At 38.9% G+C, this 18,083-nt stretch overlaps 1 protein-coding gene across 1 annotated transcript in view; it reads left to right on the top strand.

The window, feature by feature from the left end:
• RET (ret proto-oncogene) overlaps positions 1-18,083 on the top strand; it is a 126,708-nt gene that overhangs the window by 54,266 nt on the left and 54,359 nt on the right. The window contains exons 2-3 of the mRNA XM_089682499.1: positions 14,813-15,052; positions 17,523-17,795. Coding sequence (XP_089538625.1) covers positions 14,813-15,052; positions 17,523-17,795 — 513 coding nt within the window. The remainder of the gene's footprint in view (positions 1-14,812; positions 15,053-17,522; positions 17,796-18,083) is intronic.

Here is an 18,083-nt window from a genome sequence, read left to right as displayed (position 1 = left end):
CCTGTACAGTTTTCAACATAAATGTGTGCATTAAAATGTTAAGGTATAAACCTACACTCCCCGGCTACTTTATTAGGTACTTTAGGTGTTCAACTGATTGGTAACTAAAGTTGCTAATTAGCCAATCACATGGCAACAACTCAATGCATTTAGGCATTTAGATGTGGTGAAGACGACTTGCTGATGTTCAAACCAAGTGTCAGAATGGAGAAGAAAGTGGATTTAAGTGACTTTAAATATGGCATGGTTGTGGGTGCCAGACGGGCTGGTTTGAGTATTTTAAAAACTGATGATCTACTGGGATTTGCATGCACAATAGACTCTAGGGTTTACAAAGAATTGTCCAAAAAAGAGAAAATATCCATTGAGTGGCAGTTGTATGGACGAAAATATTTTGTTGATGGCAGAGGTCAGAGAAGAATGGGCATTTGATTTCAGCTGCGACATTCAGATGTAGGGTCAGAATTTGGCGTAAACAACATGAAAGCATCCTGCCTTGTATCAAAAGTTCATGGTGGTGGTGATGTAATAGTGTGGGGGACATTTTCTTGGCACTAGCAAGGTGGACCTAATAAAGTGGCTGGTGAGTTTAAGTACCTCTAGTTACCTCTTTATGCTCACCTTGGGGAGATGTCTGAAGATCTTTTGGTATTTGACAGAGGCAGCATTATAATCTATGGAAACTGACCTTTGCAACTTGCTGTACAATTTTGAGCCTCCAAGCCTGTGACTTTTTATGGTTGAATGGCTTCAATATCTGCTAAGAGTGACGTTTGGGATCCTTTCAAGCAAGATGTCTATGGGCCTGCTTAAAGATGGTGGGTGGACGTCCCCCTAGTGCGATGTGTTTTTATCATTGATGATCAGGCATCCCTTGGGTTCTTCTTTACCTCCTCTGTTTTCTTAAAGAAGAGAATATCTCAAAACATGTTTTATTATGAGAATACTATGCCCAAACTGTTGCTATGATCACTTTTCACATTTTAACAGTTGTTTGTGTCATTTTTAACAGAAGTTTATAATATGTGACAATAAAAATTTTATTTTTTATAAATTAATAGTATGGATACCTGTAAAATCCCAATCCACAGATTTTTTTCTCTATACATTGATTTGAAGGGATGATGGCATTCCTGGGGTGTGAAAGCACTCAATGTTTGTTGTATCTATAGGTATAAATAGGGCCTTACTGTAGCCCACAAAGGACGTAGATGAGAATTCTACAACAGACTCACTATGTTTCTCATGGCCTTATAGCAACTAACATTGTGCAAACTTCAGCATTGCTGTGAAAGGCTATTCCAGAACTTTGCTTTCTTTTTGTATCCTATAAAAATTATTTATTCCCTTTTTTTTTTTTTTTTTTTTTTTTTAATAAAGCCAGCAATTGATGGTAAAAGTACCATATAAAATAAGCAGGCTGGTTCCACATTTTTTTTTGTTTTGACAGTTGAATTCATTTTGTATATCATTATTGATGAATATGCCTTGTTGTTGTTTTTGTCTTTTTAAACAAAACATGTAATTATATAAAAGGCAAGGACAACAAATGCATAGTTACATTTCGGCATCATACATTTTCCACATCTGGCTCCCAGCGGGAGGCAGCTTTGTATCCTCAGCTGTCAGGATGTGTAACAATATAAATTCTCTTCTCGACATGGTCATGCACCATATAATTACTTAAAGGGAGACTCTGATTTTGAGTTGATATATAGAAAAATGTGCTATAGCAAAAAGTCTTTGTTGCATACCCCCAATGAGCTTCCACCCGAGCTTCCACCTGTAATTTTCAACCTTTGATTGCAGAAATGCAGCAAGTATTCTCATTGGTTGCCATAGGTCATTTCCTTTAGCATTACGTTTGTTAGTCCATTAATGTATTTTCAGTGAGTATATTTTATGAATGTAATAACAAATAATGTAACTTTTGTAACCTTTTTTTGGAAGGTAATTTTAGTTGTTTTTGAAAACTTTAATACTATTTTAAATAGAATCTTATGTTTCTAGATGTTATTTGACATATAAAAACACAACATTCTATTTTAAATAGCACAAAAGTTAAAAAATACAATTTTTTTCACAATGGTTCTACTACTATATATGGAAACTGTTATTAACTTATTTTGTATTTTTATGTTTTTTATTATTATTATCAGCTGCTATAATAACATTCTGTTTTTGCTTTGCTTTTGACTTGGATCTTCTAAGCCACTATGCTGCTAATATGGGAACACCTTTTCTCCCATTGAATATCAATTATGTGGAGGTAATCTTTCTTCCACTGGTCACCAGAGATATGGGGTACTACATCTCCCAAAGACCTCCAATAGTACAGAGGCTCTTTTCCCATTGCCCATCAATGATAAAGGGGCACTTTGACCCCTTTGACCACCAAGGGCATGGAGGAATCTCTTCTCCTACTTACCACAAATTATATGGTAGTGCCTCTTCTACTTATACCTTGTAGGAGTGCTGTTACTTTTCACAATTGCTGTAATATTTCCTCCTAGATTGTAAACTCTAACGATCAGGGCTCTCTGTTTCCTCTTGTACCAAATTGTATTGTAACTGTAATGTCTACCTTAATTTTGTAAAGCACTGCGCAAACTGTTGGCGCTATATAAATCCTGTATAATAATAATAATAATATTAATATTAATAATAATACCATTCTTTACTTTTGACTTTGACATTGATGTTTTTGACTGTGACCTCTTCTCCCACTGACTACCAATGACATGGGGCTCCAGTTCTCCCACTGACTTACAATGTTATGGAGGCACCCCTTTTTCCATTGACCACCAATGATTTGAGAGCACATCCTCTCCAGAGGCCTACCAATGATATGATCCCATTGATAACCAATAGTGTGGCGTCACCTCTTCCACTTGCCACCAATGATGTGGAGGAAACACTTCTACCCCTGACCGCCAATGGTATGGAGGTATGTTTTTTTCCACTGACCACCAATGATATGTACACACCTAACCACATTAAGTCAAGTTTTTAAATCTGACTAATATTCAATCATCTTCTCCTCTCTTGTGATGGATCACCAGCCTAAGACCAGCCTAATGAGAGGTGGCCCAACATTTTGGTGGCCCATTGAGAATTGTCAAAAAATATTATGAATCAAAATATAAATCAGGACATCCACATCTATTTAATCTAATAAACAACCATGAGGTTGCTTACATTGGTGTAGTGCAGAGGACATACAAATCTTTGAATAAGAGTACATATGCAGGGGCCTCCAAATCCATGGGCCTTATACAAGATGTGTGCATTCCACTGCAGTGGCTGTTACTTTGCCTCCAAAGCCAATTAAGGTCACAGGACCTCTTTAATGGACCTCCTTTTATAGAAGCTATTTTATCACAGGAACCAAGAGTATCAGTTGACTACATTTCCCATAATCCTCTGTCAACACCAGGCCATGGAAGATCGGATTTACCAATGGTTAAAAGGCTTTGAAGCACTGTTATCTGTCCTAAAACCACCTGCACTCTTACATTTCAGCCACTGGATTAAGGGTTTAAGAAATAATTAACCTGGGTCACAAAGGGCATCCTAGGATATGTCCATTTCTAGAACACAATTACATCTGTTGTGTTACTATGTAGCTTGTTGTCTGTCAATTCTCATGGGGATGTGGTATTTCTGCTGCTTTTAGGTTATGACATAATTTTTTAAAAGCAAATTGAAGGTTTGTCTTGTCAAAGAGTGAATGTAACCTCCCTACTGCAAAGTGATTTGTAACACCAGTCATAATTCTGGCATGATCCCTGGGGTAAAAAGGGTGTGTAACAGTTACCTCCAAGCTGTAGCATTTGGCTAAATAAAAGCTACTGCAAAATATTATTGCTAAATTTATCATTCATTCATTTACTAATATGACAGAGAAAAGCAGAGCTAGATAATTATCAGTTCTGGCAGATTCCACATTGACTAAGACAAGGGTTGAAAGGAAGATAATTTACATAATATTTCTTTGGAATTTTAGTGACACCAACCATAAATGCCTGTAGCCAAAAGTTAAACTATTTCATGGAGAATCTCTATAATAAAAGAAATTGTAAAATGCTGGATTTTTTTTTGAAGTTTGTAATCTGCCTCATTTCAAACTTCGTCCTCTGTCATTTTTTTTATTGTGCACTTTATTGACACAAATTCCGAATAGGTAGCCATAAAGACTGTTCACCTGCAATATCGATCCTAAAAATAGTTACTATTAACTCTTATCTAAAGCCCATGCTTTCTTTTCATATTTTTTTTAGACAGTGTGCGGAAATGTAGAAACCCCCATAAAAGGTTTTAATTGCCGTCTGTGTTCCTGTTGGGCCCCTCTGTGTGTTGGTCACCATTGTCAAAATGGTACAAACAAGAATGGAGGACAAATCTTCCAGTGGTGTTCAGGTTACTTGAAGGGTTTTCCTTCACTTTAGAGACATTTCATCTTTTGTATCTATGGGATCTCCCCAATTAGACCCAGATAAAAAAAACTGACAAATGTATTTAAAACTAAAGATGAAAAAAAAGTTTTGGTTTTAAGTATACATAGATAAATATTTATGTACCCTAATTAATGATGTAGCTTTCCCCCATAAACCTTTCCTCATTGGTACAAGTGATGTGTAAACCATTGATATAAAGTGTGGCATCATTAATACCCTGGCCTCTCCTATGTCACAGTATCCCTAGCTGAATATTCGTATTCTCCATTGATCTCTTCCCACGGGGGATGTAGCTTATTGATATTATGCCAGATCTCATACATATATGCTGACGAGATACAATTGCAGAGAAGTTCGAGCTGGCCATGACCCTGCGGCGGTTTTTACCACTCCTCTCTATCCTCTCATACTAATAGGAGGGGCTGTCATAAATACAAACCTAGCAGCTGACAATTAATAAGGGGAAGTGTATGTATTGATTGATACTTAATATGTGATGGACAGGGGTCTCCAGTTTCATGCGTTATTTCATTGTGGTCACAATCTTTTTTTTCCTGAGATATGGAAAAAAACAAAGTGTTCTATAGAAACAAATACAATTATTAAGGGTAATAGTTTCCTTGTGATCACATAGTATTTAACTATAGCAAGCATTTTTTGTGTATTTTCTTTTGCATGGTATAGAGAAAAAAGTGGATATTGTCTTTCTCACACAGCAGCCCTGCCATATACAGGAGATCCTCTACTTTAAATTGAATATTGCCAGGCTATATACAGCTTGAGCTGATTTATATAGCCAGCGATCTATACGTTCTCCTTAGTTCAGGTAATTGTTTGCTGCTGGGCACTGCTCCTGGCAATAGTGCGAGAGGCAACAATACAAATATTTATATTCCTTGAGCCCACTACTACAAGGTTTACGGACGGTGGTGCATGCTAGGGGAGGAAGCTCTCCTGCCTCCTGGGTTTTGCCCTGGGGAACACATGTGTGCTATGTACCTGGGCCTTCCAGGTCTACTGCCTGAAGAGGGTTCTGTTTGGCTTCTTCACAGTAAGAGCTGTAAAAATGTTCAATAGACTCCCTTAAAAAACTAGTTCTGGATAACTCAGAAGATTGTTATAAAAAAGAGCTGGATGTATTCTTACAGTGTTACTAAACACACAACAGTAAAACCAGCCTGTCTATGCTTGTTATACTCACTGTGGAACCTAAGGGGATAATCTTCTGCATTGTGTAAAAAGGCTGTTTGATCCTGACTTCTCTGCCCCTCCTCTTGTTCAAATGTCCACACTGATAAGGCAGACTAAACCTGTAGCCCTTCTGCACATGCTCAGTTTAGTGTGTATTATTACTAGAGAGTTTTTTTTTTGCCTTGGGAGAGTGCGTGTGATCAGCACAGGGCCAATCAGCACTGTCCAGACAGAAGTCAGGGGTCGTTTTGATAATGCTGGTAATGTTAGCTGTGTAAAGTCACATTAAAAACATGGGTTTTTCAGCTTTTTTTATCATTTTTGTATTAGTGTTTAGCGGCATTTTCCTGCGTTTTTGTTTTTCAGCATTTTTTTTTTTACCAGGAATTTTTTTTTGGTAAAAAAAAAGTCCAAAAACGCTGATTTGCGGTGTTTTATTGCATTTTGACGCGTTTTTCACCGTTAGAGCATTTTTACAGCAAAAAAACTCTAGAACTTCACTAGTCCTGAGTTTTTTCCAGCCAAAAACCTCCCTGCCAAAAAACGTTGATTACAGTCTATGTGTGCATGGACACATAGGATAACATGCTGAGGGATTTACTAGCTGGAGAAAAAAACCTCAAAAGCCAAAAACAGCAGCTGTAAAAACGTCCAGTGTGCATGAGGACTAAACCTGGTTTCTTGATACTGAAACGTGCAACAGTCTGCAAATGATGATGCTGTACAACTTTCCACTGTCATCCAATTGTTACCCTGAACTCTCAGTAGATATCAAAGACACAAATTACTGCAGCTCTGTAATCAATAATATGTCATTAAAAGTGTTTTTTAATACACGCAGTGCAGACACCTGAATTTGATCCAGTATCAGCTTTTGCAATCCCTGTAAAGCAGAACAGGACTGTGCAGTACAAGAAGCCAATCTGTTCACGCGCTGACGAGAGAGAGCAGAGTGACAGAGAGAGGAACTCATCATTCTTCTCCTTTCACTGTCCAATCACAGGCTGGAGTGGCCCCAGGATGACCTAGTGAATGGTGCTGGCCATCAAACTAATTACATCTAGTGGCAGAAAAAAAAATTTCTGCAGGGAAAATTTCTGAAATGAAAGTGAATATTGCAGGCTTTATTGCATCTTTTAAACACTTGCCCTCCAGAGGATTTACCCCCCTTCCTGACCAGGCCATTTTTTGCATTATGGCACTGCGTTACTTTAACTGACAATTGCGCGATCATGCAATGCTGCACCCAAATGAAATTTATATCCTTTTACAAATGGAGCTGTTTTTTGGTGGTATTTGATCGCCTGTGCATTTCTTATATTTTGTGCTATAAACAAAAAAAAGACTGACGATTTTGAAGAAAAAAAAAACAATATTTTTTACTTTTTGCTCTAAAACATATCCAGTTAAAAAAAAAATTATAAATCAAATTTCAGCATAAATTTAGGAAAGAATGTATTCTGCAACATGTCTTTGCTAAAAAAAAAATCCCAATACATGTAAATTAATTGGTCTATGTGAAAGTTATAGCTTCTGCAAATGGCAGTATATATTCTGGAATTTATTTATATATATATATATATATATATATATATATATATAACAATGGTGTCGATCAGCAACTTATAGTGGGACTGTGAGGCTGCGGCGGGCATTCTGACACTGGGTGGGAACTGACTAACTGCCACTGACATCCCCAGTGACACTAATACAGTGATCAGTGCTAATAAAAAGCACTGACATTGTACTAATGGCACTGGGCAGGAAGGAGTTAAAGCTATTAATTTTTATATTATTTTTGGCTGGAGTTCTGCTTTAAGTTTATAATAGAGGTAAAAACCCCATCCCTTCTCTACTAATAAAAATAGTTTTTATTTCTGTCTGCATTCCCAATAAAGAAGTTTGTTTTCACTCCCTTTCCTGACATTATATTGATATTAACCACTTGCCCTCCAGAAAATGTACCCCCCTTCCTGACCAGGCCATATATTGCGATATGGCGCTGCGTTACTTTAACTGACAATTTTGAAAAAAACAATATTTTTTACTTTTTGCTATTAAACATGTCCAGTAAAAAAATTAAATAAACGTTTGTCATAAATTTAGGCCAAAATGTATTCTGCTACATGGTCTATGGGGACCTCTAGTGGATAGTGATGTGTCAACCTTACAACTATAGGATTGCACACAGTATAACACTCATAAATAAAATACTGTAAATACTCTAAGTTAAAAATCCCTAGTAAAAAAAATGTCAACTTAATTCTTCAGTTGCTTCACTAAGGTCCTCCAGGCACAATGTAGATTGTAGAATGTTTTGCAGCTATTATAATTTATAGAGAGGTCTCTTAGATTGTAAGCTCCAAGGAGCAGGGCCCTCCTAACCCTCTTGTATTGTTGCTGTATTGTCTCCCTTTATATTGTAAAGTGCTGAGCAAACTGCTGGTGCTATATAAATCCTGTATCATAATAATATTAATACTTGTACAGTTGTGCTCAAAAGTTAGCACACCCTGGCAGAAATCATGAAATTTTGGCATTTATATTGAAAATTTGACTGATCATGCCAAAAAACTGTTTTTGGATAGTGATCATATAAAGCCATTAATTATCACGTAGTTGTTTGGCTCCTTTTTAAATCATAATGATAACACAAATCACCGAAATGGCCATGATCAAAAGTTTACATACCCTAGAATGTTTGGCCTTGTTACAGACACACAAGGTGACACACACGGGTTAAAATGCCAATTAAAGGTTAATTTCCCACATTTGTGGCTTTTAAATTGCAATTAGTGTCTGTGTATAAAAAGTGAGTTTGTTAGCTCTCACGTGGATGCACTCAGCAAGGTAGATACTGAGCCATGGGGAGCAGAAAAGAACTGTCAAAAGACCTGCAATGGAACTTTATAAAGGTGGAAAAGAATATAAAAAGATATCCAAAGCCTTTAAGAAGTGGAAAGTTTGGGGATCTTTTGATACCAAGCCAAGTACTGGTAGACCAAGAAATATTACAGCCTCAACTGCCAGAAGAATTGTTTGGGCTACAAAGGAAGAGCCACATGTAGCCTCAGGAGAAATACAGGCTGCTCTGAAGAAAGATGGGGTGTTTTTTTTAAGGAACATAAAGTGATAATACTTGAACAAAAATGACCTGCATGGTGGAGTTGCTAGAAAGAAGCCTTTATTGCACCAATGCTACAAAAAAAGCCCGGTTTCAATATGCCTGACAACACCTTACCATGCCTCACCGGGCTTTTTTGTAGCATTGGCTATATTGAAATTATTTGCATGTCTTGTCTAGAGATGTAGGGACCCTGGGCAACCTCAGATATGTGGAAGCTGGAGAATACTGGTCAGACCAGGTTGCTCTAAAGGACTAGAAATACCAGTGAGGTCCGCATTAGGGATGAGTGGAGTGATTTCAATATCGGCAAAGTGTTGTTGGTGAATGACTGTTCGTTGTCAGTTGAAACTCTTAATTTTACTTATTGATCTGCTTAGCTGAGATTTTGTCTGGAAAAAAGAACCTGTTTTGCTTTCATTTAAAAGGTTTACATTTTATTTTTATATAAAACAGTGTAATTAAACATTTTTATACAAATGTAGGTTATTTTTAGCGTAGTATTTTTATTTGGTTTTTTTTTCTTCCTTTTGATGTAATTTGAATGTTATTTGTGTACTAGCATTTTCATTTTTTGTATTTTTTTTCTCTGAAAAAAAAAGTCCATACTGTACAATAATAAGGGCAACAAAGGGCACAAGGAGAGGCAAAGGATGGCCGAAAGGAGCTTTCATAACCTTTAAGAGTGATTTAAGGTACCTTTAAATGTGTGGCAAGATTGCTGTGCCTCTAAAAAGTGATCCACATGCAGAGAGCTTTTCAGATTCCTTTGACAGACCTCATGGAGCTGACGTGTTGACTTCTCACTGCCTGTTTTAACCTTGTAACCAATGTGCCACAATGCCATGCATTGCACACATTTGCAGGGCATGTGTAGTGTGTCCCTCTTTGTTTGAATGGGTTGTGCTATGCATAGTTACAGCCCACCGAACGCAACAGGAAAGATAGTTTTTGCAGTCGGAACGAAGCAAAGCATCACAACTGCTGTCTGTGAACTCCCCCATCCGCTGTCTTTGCAGATTAGGAGGGGTGCTAAAATTGCATCTCAACCTCATGTTTTTGACACCCACCAACCAGAGGTCTAAAAGCCTATTAAACCCTATTACACTCTTAAAAACCTCCAATAGATCTTAATGACTTCAGTGGTATCTCAATGATTTTCGACAAAATTTCATACAAATGAAAGCTGTCAGTTTTCTTCATTGCTAGTCAAGATGTAGAAATTACTCACATATACATGGCTGTCTTCAGGTTGACCCTTGTAACCTATGCACACAATATGTGTATGTATTTTTGCAGAGGACAAGGTTAGCTGATTGTTAACTACTTTCCGACCGACCAACGGTAATTCTACTGCTAGTCGGTGGCTTCCCCAGGCACAGTGACATACCAGTACGTCGTGGTGCTCATGAGCACTGCTTGCACCCTCTGGGGCGTGCAGTGGTGTGATCTGTGCCCATTGTGTACGGTGGATTGCGGTGCTCAGTATCAGATTACTGTGATTAGCCCAGATACCACAAGATCACTGTGCACTGTTTTCCATTCATGACATCATTGTTTACTACTGTGTGTGATCTGTGATTGGTCAGAGTGAGCACATGGTACCTGAGACAATCACAGCACCCTGAATACGTGATAGCCTGTGGCAAATCACAGATTCACAATAGTAAACAATGATTCATGAAGGAAAGCCATTCATGACAGTTTAACCACTTCCTGTCCGGACACTTTTACCCCCTTCCTGTCCAGGGCAATTTTTAGCTTTCAGCGCTATCACACTTTGAATGACAATTGCGCGGTCATGCAACACTGTACCCATATGAATTTTTTACCATTTTTTTTGAGACAGATAAAGCTTTATTTTGGTGGTATTTATTCACCGCTGGGATTTTTATTTTTTTTACTATGTAAATGAAAAAGTTCAAAAATTTTGAAAAAAAGTGTTTTTTTTAAATAAAATTTTGCAAATAAATAATATTTCATCATAAATCTTAGCCAAAATGTATTCCGTTATTTTTTTTACTAAAAAAAAAAATCCAAATTAGTTTATAACCAAAAATTATAATTTTTAAACATTTTTTATTACATTTTATTTTATTTTTTTTATATTATTATTTTTTATTTATTTTTATTTTTTTAAATACTGTCACCCTAGCAGTACACTGTCACCATGGTGACACTGTACTACTTGTGGAGGGTGATGAAGATTTTTTTTTTTTTTTTTACACTGATTGCTTTTACACCCATATAGGATGTAAAAGCAATCATTTCTCTTTCTCTCTGTCTGCATTCCTGCACTCATTGAGAATTACTGAGTGAGCTGTGAGTGGTCACAGCTTGTCACATGGTACAAGGCTGTTGTGAATAGCCTTGTACCATGTGACCTCTGTGATCATTCACAGATTTCACACATAGTAAGCAATGATGTCACAAGTGACATCTTGCTTACTACTTTGCATGTGATCACTGATTCGCCAATCAGTGATCACATGATCGGGACCTCGTACAGAGGTCTCGTCCGACGATCGGTGTTTCACTGTGTCCGGAGGACACAGCGGGCACCGGATCACGGTGGTGCGCGCTCCCAGGGACGGCAACCCGACCCTGGACTGCCACCGCCCTGCCGTTTATAAACAGCAGGCGGACGGCAAGAGGTTAAACAATTGCTGTTACAGTAAGAAGCAATCAGTGTAAAAAAAATCCATGATCACCCCCCCCCCCGAGTAGTACAGTGTCACTCTGAACTACTCTGATGACAGTATGTAAAAATAATATTTTTTTTTTTTGTACTGTCACCGGTCAGTATCTCTGATCACCGCCAGCCACACCAGTTATATGTTATATACACTGTACTGCACTGGTGACAGTGTGTAAAAAAAATGTGAAACATTTTATTTAATGTCTTATTTTTTTTTAAAATTGTGGGGAAATATTACAACGTCAAAAAGCTCGCCATGCCTGTTACTGAATACCTCAGTCTACTTTCCAAAAAGGGGTCATTTTGGGATATTTGTACTGTCATGGCAGTTTAGGGCCTCAAGAATGGAGATAAGCAGTACATCAGGATTGATCAATTTTCAAATATATATATATATATATATACATCATAGTTTGTAGACACTATAACTTTCACACAGACTAAACAAAACAATATAGACTGATTTGGGTTATTTTTACCAAAGGAATGTAGCAGAATACATTTTAGCCCAAACTTACGAAGAAAGATTATTTGTTTGCAAAAATTTATAACAGAAATTAAGAGAAACTTGTTTTTTTTTTTTTGCAATAATTTATATAGCAAAAAAATTAAAAACCCGGTGAATAAATACCACCAAAAGAAAGCTCTATTTGTATGAAAAAATATTATTTTCATTTGTGCACCGTGTTGCATTGCCGGGGGGTACAACTGGGGGAATCAATGGTGGAGAAGGATCTGGGAGTTCTGGATCAGGAAGGAATTTTTACCCTGCAGCAGCAAATTGGATTGCGCTTTGCTGGGTTTTTTTGCCTTCCTCTGTATCAAGTGTGGGTATAGGATTATAACTTTTTTTTTAATGGTTGAACTGGATGGACTTTTGTCTTTTTTAAGCCAAACTAACTATGTAACTATGTAATTGCCAGTTAAAGTAGCGCAGTGCTGAATAGCCCAAAATTCCTTGGTCATGAAGGAGATAAAATCCTCTGGAGGTCAAGTGGTTAAAAAAAAAGAAGGATGTTTTGAATTTCCCCAAACAGAAAAGCAGAACATTTGATAATTGGTGGAAGGTGAAGTTTTGTTGAAAGTGAAAAGGTAAAAAGAGACTGTTTTGTATATATTGTACTTTTGAAACATTTTGGTTACTTCATGGAAATCAATGTGATACTTTAAGGAATTCTATGGTCACAGCATACACTTCAATTTTATAACATTGTAATATCAATATAAACAATTATTTCTGACAATCCAAATGAATCTTACTTGAAAAATATCCTTTTATGTTGTGAATTCTGCCTGTCATCTGGCCTTCACTTTCCACAAATTCCTGGATTCCCTGCATACTTTGCAGCTTCTCCTCTGCTGTTTACTGTCAATTTCTAAGGACTACATATCCCATGGTGCCTTGCTGCATGCAAGCAGTGATTCCTGTTCTGACTCCGCCTCCTGAGACTCCTCCTCTCAGCTCCTCTGTAGTTTAGAAGGCAGGCTCTGAGAAATGTGTGGCACAGCAGTGCCTACTCACATGGCATAGTGACTATGTGTCACAGAATTCAAGGAAGTAAATGTTTGAGATCTTCACAAAAGAAGTTGACATACTTCACGATCGTTCATATTAATAGGAATAGGCTGAAAATAATTGAAATACCATGTAGAAATGAAAAGAATGATTTTTTCACTTTGATCATAGATAAGCTTTAATATTTTTTGACCATTCTTCCAGAAGCGCATTTGTGAGGTCAGGCACTGATGTCAGACAAGAAGGCCTGGCTCGCAGTCTCCGCTCTAATTCATCCCAAAGGTGTTCTATCGGGTTGAGGTCAGGACTCTGTGCAGGTGGTCAGGTTCCTCCACCCCAAATTCATTCATCCATGTCTTTATGGACCTTGCTTTGTGCACTGGTGCGCAGTCATGTTGGAACAGGAAGGGGCCATCCGCAAACTGTCCAAAATGTCTTGGTATGCTGAGGCCAAGCCCAACCCCTGAAGAACAACCCCACACCATAATCCCCCCTCCACCAAATTTACACTTCGCACAATGCAGTCAGGCAAGTACCGTTCTCCTGGCAACCACCAAGCCCAGACACGGTCATCAGATTGTCGGAGAAGTATGATTGGTCACTCCAGAGAACATGTCTCCACTACTCTGAGCCCAGTGGCGGCATGCTTTACACCAATGCATCCAACACTTTGCATTGCACTTGGTGATGTAAGGCTTGGATGCAGCTGCTTGGCCACGGAAACCCATTCCATGAAGCTCGCTATGCACCGTTGTTGTGCTAATCTAAAGATCACATGAAGTTTGGATGTCTTTAGCTATTGACTCTGTAGTCATTTGGCGACTTCTGTGCACTGTGCGCTTCAGCATGCGCTAACCTTGCTTTGTCATTTTACGTGGCCTACCACTTCGTGGCTGAGTTGCTGTTTTTCCCAGTTGCTTCCATTTTGTTACAATACCACTAACAGCTGACTGTGGAATATTTAGTAGCAAGAAAATTTCATGGAGGGACTTATTGCACAGGTGGCAACCTACCACAGTACCACACTTGAATTCACTGAGCTCCTGAGAGCGACCCATTCTTTCACAAATGTTTGTAGAAGCAGTCTGCATGCCTAGGTGCTTTATTTTATACAACTGTGGCCATGGAAGTGATTGGAACACCTGAATCCAATGATTTGGAGGGCTGGCCCAGTACTTGTATACATTTTGTTTATGGCTCTGGTTCAATGATAATGGTATCAGTGATTACCACTACATTGTTTGTGCTTCACTTTGACTGGGATTGTGCCTTTTAAAGGAACTGTTCTACACTGTTTTTCTAAATCAGCAAGATGTTGTCAAAACGTTCAGGGGACATAGATGCATGTGCAAACAATTATATATTATAAAATAGCTTATTGAAGATTTAAGTGTATCCAGACCCAAGGACACACATTTTATAGTATTGCAGCAAACCTGTTCTCAGATGTGGTGGCTGCATTTGTTTTTTTTTCACATTTTCCCCTTTATTTTAACCTACTAATCCTGCCATTAAAACACCTCCAACACCTAGAGTGCAGCATGTTCACCCTAGGACAGGGAGTGTGCTGGGACTACAAAACACCTCACTCTTGTCTCCATAACAGGGGGGGGGTTGTAGTCATTGGTTGGACATCTTAAGGAACAACTGCTTACAGTTCAGAAAGCACAGGAAGTTATTAGATTTCTGGCTATGTTTTTGCACTTGTTGAACAGATATAATAAAGGACTTTCAATGGTGTAATTAACAGACCTTTACTAGTTGAAACTATGATTGGAAAATGAGTGTTTACCCCAATGTTTTTCTGTCTGTTCTGTTTCTGGCAGTTGCTGCTGGTCTGTATTTTACAAGAAAAGAATACCTTGAAGATGTATATCCAAACCAACCGGCTGGATCGATTATCTTACAGGTCCATGCAATGAGTGATGTTCCGGGAGAGGTTCCGCACTACAGACTATGTCACAACCTTCTGTATGAGAAATATATGCGCTTCTTCCACATGGATCAGCATAGGGGAATTCTCTATCTGAACCAAACAATGACAAGGAAAGACTTCGCTGAAATCAGTAAGTCTGTGAGCTGATGTTGGCAAAGAGAGTTCACTTATAGTATCTTGTCTCCTCCATGCAGACTACACCAACCAGGTTCAACACACCTACAGTGGATAATGGAGTTACAACTGGGGCCACTGGCTAAGGCCAACATTTTGGGTGGATTGTTGAAAGCTATGCAGATGCAGAAACATTAAACATTTTGCCTTTATCAACATGACAAAAAAGGTGGAGAAGCAATCTGCTTAAAGCTGAATTCCAAGTATGGGTAGAGCCCTGACCTTGCAAGCCTCCCGACACCTCTGACACCCTGGGTTCAGACATATTGAAGAATAATGCAAGAGACACAATTCTTTACTGACACCTCTATATTAGATTTGTTTAAAACAGTAGGCTGCAGGAATAATGGTTTTAGGATATACAACCCCAGTTAAAGGATAAGTTCACCATTTAGAAAAAAATAATAAATGCAAATTTTTTTTGCAGGTAAAAAAAAAGTGCATTTATAATTATTTTCTGCAGGAGCCTGTATTGCATTGTACCAGCGATCAGTAGATCGCTGATGCCATGCAGGTCTCCTGTAGACCTGTCAGAATATCTGCTTGCCATACGGGATGTACCAGCAAGCAGATATTCTGACATGAAGAATGAATGAACTACCGCAGCGCTTCACAGCCGCTAAGGCTGTCGGGACTTGTAGTCTCTCATTCACAGATGACTGTGAATGATTGACGTGGCCATGTGGGCGAAGCCCTGCATGGCTTTGGTTTTTTTACACTTGACAGCTAACGAGGGGAGAGAAGATCCCCTGCTAGCTGTCAAAGCAGGGATCGGGGGGGGATGCGGGGGCTAGTCTGAACGTAACCTGAATATGGGTGTAACATGTTACGAAAGGGGAACGTATCCTTTTAAAGCATAAAAGCAGAACACTGCTAAAATAGAAATAATCAATTAGAGGTGTTTAACAGGTTATACAGTCATGAGTAGTAAGCTTCAACTATTTAATTGCAACACCAGCAGCAAGAGGGGGAAGAAAAGGCTTGTTGACCTATCAGCTCCCTCTGTGCCACCTGTGCCACAACGGGGCATGCAGAGAATTTAAGTAAACATATACTTTGCTATGAATAGATATAAGTACCCCAATTTGAATAGCAATGGCCTTAGAAGAGAAAAGGTCCATTTAACTAGAGATTGCGACTTGAGTCCTGCAATGTTTAAACCTCCTGATATGGTGGTATCTGCTGAATTCTGCTAGCAATGGTGGGGCCCATAAGCATTAGTCAATACTCATAATACAATGAAGTTAAACAGATTTACCGTGGTACTGCTCAAAGCAAAAGTCTCCTGGTAACTGAGGTGTAAAGGTGTCTACATGCAGTGTCTCGCTTACTAATCCCATGGATAGCACGGCCTTCTATGAACAGGGTTCTTGCACAGGCTCTTGGCTGTTTGCAGTGATGTTCAAAGTTACTGCCTGATGGTCTGTCAGCGTGGTGAGCATAGATGTCTGTGTGAAGACTGGACAATGACAGTCCTGATGCAGAGAAGCTGATGCAATTCCAGTGTGGTGATTGGCGTCACCACTGTGTTGAACAGATGTGCAGAGCCCCACAGCAGTAGCCAGCAATTTGTCTCTGGAGGAGAACGGCAGTCCCCCTGTGTTCAGTTCTGAATCCCACACCAAGAGAGAGAGCCAGTCCCTTGCTGTAGAATATATCTGCTCTCTGATAGTTGTAGTTCAATCAGCACTTAGAAATACAGGATGTATTGGCTATAGGACTACAGGTCCCAAGATCCTCTACTGTCAGAAGAACTGGATCCAATCTGCTAACAGGAGGTGATGTACATACCCCAGTACTGGCCACTAGAGGGAAAAATGATTAACCAGGATTAACTAAAAACCATTAACTATTACATAGTGTAATGCTTGAGAGGATTGACAGAATCTGCAGACCTAATAGAGGAAATGAGGGTCAGAGATTGTGGACATGCTACATTTTTGGTTGTGGATATCCCACAGAAGACTATATGAAACTAGTAACATGTTACAGGAGGTTGGTAGAGATCAATGCTGTTACCCTAATCAATGTTCTCAGTAGACTGTTGTGATCCGAAGACCGCACATCATATATCAAAGGGCCGCATGTGGCCCTTGGGCCACAAGTTGGGCACTTGGTGTGTAAGGTGTTCAAAAATTTCATCAATATACTGTATATGCAGAACACAACAGTGACCCCTGCTGCTCCAGAAAGTGTTCTGCAAGCAGCAGAGTCTTGTGTTGTGCAGGGACTTCCAGGTGGCTGGTATTAATCGTGCATTTGTGATGGTATTTTTTTAGGGGGTTCCTATAAACACTCATAAATACTCAAATATTTACACTCATTTCTGAACGTCAGTGTTTTGAAACATGCCCAATTTATGATTTGGTGAACAATGTGTGCAATGAAAGGTATTTCACCTAATTTTTCTTTCTCAATTTCAACAGGTTCAATATTTCCCCGATTCAGACTGAAGGTTTCCACTGCTGCTGTAAAGGAGGACTGTGACAAAGCTGCCTTCTCTTATATATACCTGTCATTTAAGAACATCATTAGTGCCAACTGTTCCTCTCCACAGTTAAAAGACTTGTGCTTTGGTAACCCGGATCTTTTATTCCACATAAAAGAGGAAAGACCTCATGGCAGATTTTACCAGTTCCATCCACGCTTTACTTTACAGAAATGTCGTAATGTTAGTGTCTCCTACACATTATTACTAGGTAAGCCCTGATCAGACTCTTTTATAAATTTAGTTAACCAGTTTAGGCCCCCCCCCATAGCAGATACATTGCTACAGGGCAGTCCTCCTGTGCAGAATCACATATATAAATATGATCCTGCACTTCTGCCTTGGGGGCAGCGGACCGCTTCACTGTAAGTGTTTACAGCAGAAACTGATCAGCAGGTGCCGGGCAGTATATGTCCGCCGGCACCCACTGATCTTCGGGGAGAGACACAGAACTGAACTCTGGCTATGTTAACAAGGCAGAGCTCCATTCTGACAGGGG

The sequence above is a fragment of the Staurois parvus genome, unplaced genomic scaffold (genome assembly GCF_062004578.1).
Source record: "Staurois parvus isolate SC_StPar_1 unplaced genomic scaffold, SC_StPar_1.0 ptg000291l, whole genome shotgun sequence".
NCBI classification, from domain to species: domain Eukaryota; kingdom Metazoa; phylum Chordata; class Amphibia; order Anura; family Ranidae; genus Staurois; species Staurois parvus.
The sequence above is the reverse complement of the archived record's forward strand: the minus strand, read 5'-3'. Positions and strand labels throughout refer to the sequence as shown.